This window comes from Olea europaea, unplaced genomic scaffold (genome assembly GCF_002742605.1).
Source record: "Olea europaea var. sylvestris unplaced genomic scaffold, O_europaea_v1 scaffold2588, whole genome shotgun sequence".
Classification (NCBI taxonomy): Eukaryota; Viridiplantae; Streptophyta; class Magnoliopsida; order Lamiales; family Oleaceae; genus Olea; species Olea europaea.
In genome coordinates, this window is record NW_019244186.1 from 64,290 (window position 1) to 73,109 (window position 8,820).

General features: G+C 32.1%; 1 protein-coding gene across 1 annotated transcript in view; it reads right to left on the bottom strand.

The window, feature by feature from the left end:
• Positions 1-5,838: 5,838 nt before the first annotated feature.
• The window catches only part of LOC111382939 (G-box-binding factor 4-like), a 6,546-nt gene continuing 3,564 nt past the window's right edge, over positions 5,839-8,820 (bottom strand). The window contains exons 3-4 of the mRNA XM_023006982.1: positions 8,467-8,496; positions 5,839-6,348 (exon numbers count right to left, since the gene is read on the bottom strand). Of these exons, the coding sequence (XP_022862750.1) occupies positions 6,268-6,348; positions 8,467-8,496 (111 nt within the window). The 3' untranslated portion in view covers positions 5,839-6,267. The remainder of the gene's footprint in view (positions 6,349-8,466; positions 8,497-8,820) is intronic.

Genomic DNA, 8,820 nt, shown 5'->3' on the forward strand with positions numbered 1-8,820 from the left:
GTGAATAAGTATCAAAGAAGTCAACTCCTTCTTTTTTTCTATAGCCTTTAGCTACAAGTTTTGCTTTATACTTATCAATTGAACCATCAGGTTTAAGTTTTTTCTTAAACAACCATTTACACCCAATTGTCTTACATCCTTGAGGTAAGTCCACTAACTCCCAAGTATTATTAGACATAATTGAATCATATTCACTATTTACAACTTTCTTCCAAAATATTGAATATGGTGAAAACATAGCTTCACGAAAAGTACTAGGATCATCCTTTACTAAGTAGGTTATAAAGTCAGGATCGAAAGAAGTAGAGGTCCTAGGTCTTTTGCTTCTCCTAATTTCAGTTTCTTCTAATTCAGATGGCTCCTCTCTAACACTAGGAGGAATACTAAAAGAACTGCTTGGTCCTTCAGACTTTTCTTTAAACGGAAATCTATTTTCAAAGAATTCAGCATCTTTAGTTTCAAATATTGTGTTCTTTTCGATCAAATTATTTTTAGAGTCAACGACTAAAAATCTGTAGGCATTACTATGAAAAGCATACCCTATAAAAACACAATCAACAGTTTTCGGACCAAGTTTAGTTCTCTTAGGTGTTGGAATAGAAGTTTTAGCTAAACACCCCTACACTTTAAGGTATTTATATGAAGGTGTTCTGCCCTTCCACATTTCATAAGGAGACTTATTATTTTTCTTACTAGGAATTCTGTTAAGAATATAACATGCAGTAAGAAGTGCTTCCCCCTACATGATAAAAGGTAATCCAGAAGAGCTTAGCATTGATATGACCATATCCTTAAGGATTCAATTTTTCCTTTCAGCTACACCATTAGATTGGGGAGAATAAGGTGGAGTAGTCTCATGAATAATGCCATTCTCTACACAAAATTTATCAAAATCTCCTGTATATTCTCCTCCCCTATTAGATCTTAAAACTTTAATAGTTTTGTCTAGCTGATTTTTTACTTCAGTTTTATATGAAATAAATTTTGAATAGCTTTCATCCTTGCTCTTTAGTAGATAAATATAACAATATCGAGAATAATCATCAATGAAAGTTAAGAAATATTTATTTCCACTACGAGTAACATATCATTTTAAGTCACATAAATCAGAATGTATCAAACTTAAAACCAAAGTAGTCCTATCAACACGAGGAAATGATTTTCTAGCATATTTAGATTCAACACACGTTTCACATTTTGAATTTGGACAATTATCGATTTTGGGAATGTTTCCCAAAGTCATTAATTTTTTAATGGAAGTTTTATTACGTGTCCAAGTCTAGCATGTCACAAATCATAAGAATCCAACAAGTAAACGGAAGAGCTAGATGCTTTATTGTTAATCACAGAGACATTGAGTTTAAACAGACTCTCATCTGCATACCCTTTCCCAACAAAGGAACCACCCTTAGACAGTACAACTTGATCATTTTCAAATACAATCTTAAAATCCTTTTTGACTAAGATAGATCCAGAAACTAGATTTTTCCTAATATTAGGTACATAAAGGACATCCTTCAAATTAAGGATATTTTCAGAAGTAGATCTAAGCGTCACAGTTCCTTTCCCCTCGATTTTGGAGGAGGAAGCATTCCCCATTAACAGACATTTTTCATCACTAGCGGGAGTGAATGAAGAAAATGCACCTCTCGTGCAGCAAATATGCTTGGTAGCTCCAAAATCTACCCACTAGTCTGTCATGTTGCTTATTAGATTCACTTCTGTTACCATAGCAGAGAAATTTCCATCCTTTACCACATGTGCCTAATGCTTCACAGCTTTTCCTTTCCTATTTCTGCGATCCTTTGCAAGGTGACCTGATTTACCACAAACAAAGCAGTCACCCACAATTTTATTTTTAAACTGGGGCTTAGACCAATTGTTCTTTCCTACAAATTATTTTCCCTTGTTTCTGCCTTTAAAATTCTAACCCCTTGTAAAATTTCCAACTGGTTTCTTACTACTAGAACTTCCTTCAATAAGATTAGCCTTGGTATCAAAGTCTGGCCTTTCTTTACGTTCTGTCTTTCTATTATCATCCTCAATTCTAATCCTGATAATCAGATCCTCTAAGGACATTTCTTTTCTCTTATGCTTCAAACCATTTTTATACTCTTTCCAAGAAGGTAACAATTTTTCAATTATAGTTGACACTTGAAAGCCCTCACAAATTTTATATCCTTCAACAATAATTTTGTGAATTATAATCTGCAATTTTTCAATTTGACTGACCACAGCTCTAACATTATTCATTTTAAAATTTAGAAACTTTCCCACAACAAATTTCTTGGTTCCAGCATCTTCTGTAGCATATTTCTTTTCTAATGAATTCCATAACTCTTTTGCAGATTTACACGACAAGTAAACATTATATAGATCTAAAGTCAAACAATTCAGAATATAATTCCTGCACATATAATCCTTATGTTCCCAATTAGCTAAATCCTTTGTTTCCTTATCAGTAGGATTATCAGCAATTGCAAAAACGGGTTTATCTGATTCAATAGCATCAACGACTTTAAGTGTTGTCAAATAAAATCGCAGTTTCATTTGCCATCTCTTAAAATTCTTTCCATCAAACAATTCAGATTTTTCAGAATACTTAGGAACAGATATATCTACGGCAAACATGGCAACTAATTATAAAGAGAATGTTACTTTAGATTGTTGGAAAAATAATTAGTTGCAGTAATGTTTAGAGCAATAAAATGCAGAAATATAAAACTTATCGTCTGATCGAGTCTCGTGACAGCACGATGTCCTAAAGTGAAATTGCCTGTCGATAATTGCTGCGACATCTGTTGACAATCACTCCCAGGATACAACGATCGTAAACCACTTGTGTAGCAATCACGAATGATTTTTCCAAAACTCTCAATTGTACACCAGAATATATGTAAAAACCTGAGTATAAGAAATTCAGAATATGAAAAGGAGAATTGATGCAAGATGATTTTTCTATTTTCTTTTTATGTGTGTTTTTCTCAAAACGAGATATGGATTTATATAGGCAAGATGGAAGCAACAGTCTCCACTATGTTCAAAAAGTAATGCAGAATTTTAGCGACTGAGTAGTGGGTTTTTCAATGACTGTTAGTGGGTTGTTACAAAAACAAACGATCAGAAAATACTGGCTAATTTTACCTATTAAATAAAAAAAATATTTATTTTATTTTAGTCAAGGAAGCCCAAGAGTCCAAGGCCAAGACATTTTAATATTTGCGTGGAGAGCGACTCGAACCCATGACGTCCCACACAAATGTCTCATTTCCCACCATTTTGCCACTTCATCTAATTTGATTATTTCTTCCATATTTTATATTTATACCATAAATATATAACAGATAGTTCGTTTCACTGAATAGCTGCTGTCATTTTCTTGTTATGGTACGACTACTTACTGTACTAATAGATGCTTTTTAATTCATTTTTGGTTTCCTTGGTGTGAGCAATTTTACGTACAGATTTTTTATGGAGTTGCTAACTCTACGAGTTTCTTGATCATGCTAATGCCCACACATCTCGTGTTTCTTGGTAAGCAGGAAGTGATAATATTTGCGTTTTGTGTCAGTATTGTTACTTAAACATTCCAGCTTTCCAAGTGCCCCGATAAGAAGGGGGCGATTTCTCAATCTTTTTGTATCTGAACTCTCCTACAAGAAGGGGATTTTGATCCCTGAACATTTCAGTATTGATGCTATTCTGAAATTAATATGTGGCGACTTATTAATCAACAAGAACTTAACCTGATGAGAGTGTCCTCCACTCAAGACCCCTTGGATTGGAAGGTAAAGGAGAAATTGCATGAATCACAACTGATGTGAGAATGGGATGAAAGACCAATGGATGAAGAAAAAGATAAGGAATCTTGAGAAGCATAGAGAGTTTGAGCATAAGAAGTGTTATCAAGGAGAGAATGCATGAATCCCAAATGATTTGGGAGACCGTGATAATGGGATGAAAGACCAATGCATGAAGAAAAATATAATGAATCTTGAGAAGCCATAGGCTAGGGGGTCCTAAGGTACTTCAGAAAATCAAAGGGCAGGGACATGGAAGGATAGGCCATGTGCAAAGAGATATCAAGGGGAGACTTGCATACTTTATATTCCAAGCTCTACATTTGAATTCAATGTTTTCTCATTTCTTGTTCTTCTGGAAGAAAAATAGACAGTTTTGTTACTTTGAATATAATCAGAAGCATGTCTGGCAAATATGATAACATCAATAATATAAGTTGATGTTTATTGTAACCCGGACTCTGATAACTCGTAACAAAGCCTATGTTTATAAAGATTTCAAAGGATTTATAAGTACCATCTATTTATTTATTACTCATTTTTATATTTTATAATTTAAATTATTTATAAACACTTCCTAAACATGCTATAAGTTGGCTTATACAAATAGTACAAAAATGTCCACTTAAATTTAGGGTCTGTTTGAACTCTATTTTTTTTTTAAATATTGATTTTAAAGTTTTGAATTTAAGTGTAAAATAATTTTCTTGAGAGAATGTGATTGAAAATAATTTTGAGGAAAAATGAATTTTCAAAAAATGAATCACTATCATTACATGCCAAATATAGACGAAGATGCCAGGAATAGCAGCGGTCTTGTCTTAGCAAATCAGGTTAACAAGCAAGTTTTTGTGGGGTAGAAACTTATAGTACAAAGAACTATAGTTCAAGATTCCATAAATAAAATAAGAGGAAATTTCATTAGGTGTCAAAATTTGGTTGTGCAATATCAAAGATGTCAATTTTTTAATTTTCTATCAAAAATGTCAATTTAGGACATTTTTGACCCTCTGAATTATTTAAATACCTTTTATATTAAATTTCAAGCAGAGACTTGCAAATTTTGAATTTGCACAATAGGCACCGTCTCCAATCACCCAAATCTGCTGAAAACCTAGACAACAATTTTTTTTTCTTTTACAATGTTGACAATGGTCGACACCTGTGGCGGAGACTGCCTCTGTCCAACAACGGCGACTGGATAGCTTCCAACCGCTGCCTCTGTGGCAGACGCGAAGCTCGTTGCCGCGCTCCTCACTGGCAGCGGCAATTGTTACCAGTGCCTTTACCTTTTTTTATTTTTATTTTTTTTATTTCAACCTAAAATTTATATTCTTTTCAAAATCAGATTTTTAAAATTTAAAATCAAATAAGTGAAATAACTTCAATTGCTAGAAACATGAAAAAGGGAGAATATACATATATAAAATGATTATAATATATAAATTTAATAAATCCAATGATTATAATATATAAATTTAATTAATCAAATCATAACATTAATTGGATTGAAAAATTAATATTAAATGCTCTAAAAAGGGGACATAAAGAGTAAGTTGGACATTTCCCACAAAAAGTGACATTTTTTATAAAATTAGGTGCACATACAAATTTTTTGTGCATTATAAAAAAAAAAGTAACATTTTTGATAATTCCCCATTTGATAATTGGAATGTAATTGGCTTAACTAACAAGCTAATATTATGGGGCCATGCCAGAATCTGATATTGCAATAATCAGATTATTTCTTGGGAAATTGCTCTGTGTATAGAGGAATTTCCTACAGGGGTTTTACCGACCCCTCATTGTAAGGGGTCGGTCCCACATAAAAAAAATTAATATATATATATATATATATAAGCTAAATGTACAGATTTTTTGTAAAGGTAGCAGAACTCCAAACACTAAGCCACCCTCACAATGGGGGGCCCGCGCCTTCTTTTACTGGCACGGGCCCCCTCTGTTGTGAGGGGGTATAATTTGTACAGTCCTAGTACGACTGTACAAATATCAAAATCCATATTATATAGCACGCACAGTGTAAAAAGGGACTATCATAAGCCATTAACTGATACAAGAAGCCATTAAAATCCCCTCCCCTTACATTAGCACCTGGGAATGGGAGATAATAATTAGACTTTACTCAACATAAATTTCATCACAAATATTCCCAATTTATATTCTCCTTTATGCTATTTCATTTTACAGCTAGAAGAATAACTGCTTTTCAAGACTAATGATCGGCATAAATATCTCGAAAACCCAGAGTGCAAGTTTCGGATGCTGAATTGGACAGACTTGAATAGTATAATAAAGAAGTTTTTAACTTCTCATTCTTTTGTAGTATTGTCCAACGCTATCCAATTATCTGTCAGACATGCTAAAAAAGACTTTCAAACACATTCACTTTGCCCACTTCTGAGAAAGGGCATTTAAATATCTTCATGTGTTGTGCTCTAGAGTCTGATTACCACTGCATGGAACGAACTCTCCGAAGGAAACGTGAAGGTCTTCGCTTCTCCATGACAGGGATCACGTTCTTCATTAGCTACATGAGAAATAATTCATAGATTCAATAACAGTCATTCCGCTCAACAATTTCATATTACACTCGTAATTGGTGTTGATGTTTTGTAGTAGAGAGACATTAACTTGCAGACAAGACCAAGAAAAATAAAAAATAAAAAATAAAAAATTGCTATATTATGTTGTGCCTATGAGCTTATGACAGTTGAGTAAAAACGATTCCCAAACAAAGACTAGAAAGATCATAGTTCAATAAATAGTCACTTGTGTCAAAACTTACTTATTTACTTACAAGTAAATTGACTAAGTTAAGCATAGCCAAACATCCACCTATAAATGCTTAAAAAGTTCAAACAACTTAAATGGAACGATATGGTCCACTTATCTATGTTTGAAAGGGCAATTGCATAGGTTAATAATATTCTTAACATTTTCCAGCAGTCATCAGATGATCATATAAAGCTATGTACATACAACATTTTCTTCTTCAGTGATGTGGAGACTACCTATACATGATATTTACTGAATCATGTCCCATAGATATTAATTCCCTAAAGATAGATCTACTGGATCATCAATGATAGGACATGCATGGGTCAGCTAGAGCACAATTCATGTACATCATCTGTACTCAGTGGAAAATGAATTGATAACTTTTAAGCTTAATTCTGTAAATAACCTGCAATCTACTAACCATTTTAAATTTAAAAGGCAATGCAAACTGCAAGACGTGATCATCTCCTTGTTACAACTCAATTATAACACGTCCACCACCACTCCAAATAAAAAATACAAAAAATACCAAAAAGAAAAATGAAAATCACACACACACAAAAAAAAAAAAAAAAAAAAAAAAAAAAAAAAAAAAAACAGCAACCAAAAAAAAAAAGAAACAGAAAAACTGCAACCTAAACAGGTAAATCCTTACTTCCAGTGCTGCAAAATAGGTCAACTGATACCTCTATGGTTCATTCTACACTCATTGTGGAAGAGAGAAAAAATACAATTAGTCCCCATTGGCTTGGGTTTCAATTTTCTATTTGGAGGTTCTGTTTTATAATTGTTGAAAAGGTGTTTGATTTGTCACCCAAAAACTGTTTTCAAAATAGAAAACTGGAAAACACGTTCGGTTCGAAATTTTGAGAAATTATTTTATGACATTTTATTTCTTGAAATTTGATTATTCATTAAAATAGAACATTTTTTTGTTAATATATTATCAAGTAACATATATAATTTAAGGTTGGTGAATCTTACAATATAAGATTTTTGCTATAAAAGAAAAATAAATATAATTATTAAATTATGTTGTCAAAATATAGGAAATAAAAAAATAAAAATTAATAACTTAGATTGAGAATTTTTATCTGTGTTCATTGAAATAAATAGTTTTTTTTTTTAGAACTTAAATTTTTATAATTTCTAAATTTTAGAATTATATTAAAATAAAGTTTTATTTAAACACTTATTTCTCATGTTGAGTATTTTCCAGCGGTTTCACATAAAAAGTGTTTTCCAGCGTTCTGAGTTTTATGTTATATGTCATCAAACATATCTTGCACTTCATAGTATTAACTTAAAAATAGTGCAGCATCTGCACAAGTGTCATATGTTATTTCCTAGAAGTAAATTATATGTTTTGCTTGAGGTAAGGTTGAAGTTTCTCTTAACTGAAATAATTGCAAATTTGTCTTTTGTTGTGAAAGCAGTACAAAATAGACGGAAGGAACCGTTGATAGAAAAGGTCTGGCAGCCTCTTGATAAGTAGGAAAGTGAAAACGCTCAGTAAAAGTGCCATATTAACTTCATTATTATTTCACACAAAACTACTCCATTTGGGAAAATATATAAATCATTTATATACGGTCAAACTTCATTTCAACCAAATATTTCATTGTAACACAAGTACTAATCACTTATCAACTCATTTTTATCTATGATTTATATATTGTCCAACTTCATTTCAACCAAATATTTCAATGCAACACAAGTACTAATAACTTATCAACTCATTTTTATCTATTTTTAAATTAAACCATATATAATTTTTATTTTTTTCCAATGGAGGCTAAATAATGCCCTCAGATGTGATGACATTGATGAATACAATATTATAGGATGCATAGTGGAAAACGGATACCTGTTTAAGCCTCTCCTTTGTCCGCTCTGCCTGGAATTGGAAATTTATGAAAGTTCACTTGTAAGTTCAGAGAATGAATCTCACACACACACACACACACACACTCTCTCTCTCTCAAGCACGAAGTCTAGATATGTAATAGATACTTAAATAATAAATAATTAAGAATGGAAGACATCAATAACAGAAAATCTAAGGAAGTTACATCACAGTACATTATCATAAGAAAATTTTTAAAATAGAATATACTACTACTTTACTCACATAGAGCCACCAAAAACAAAAAACAATTTACAGTAACAGTCAGGATCATAGAAACCAGATTCTGATTTGAAATTTTATGCAACTATGAAG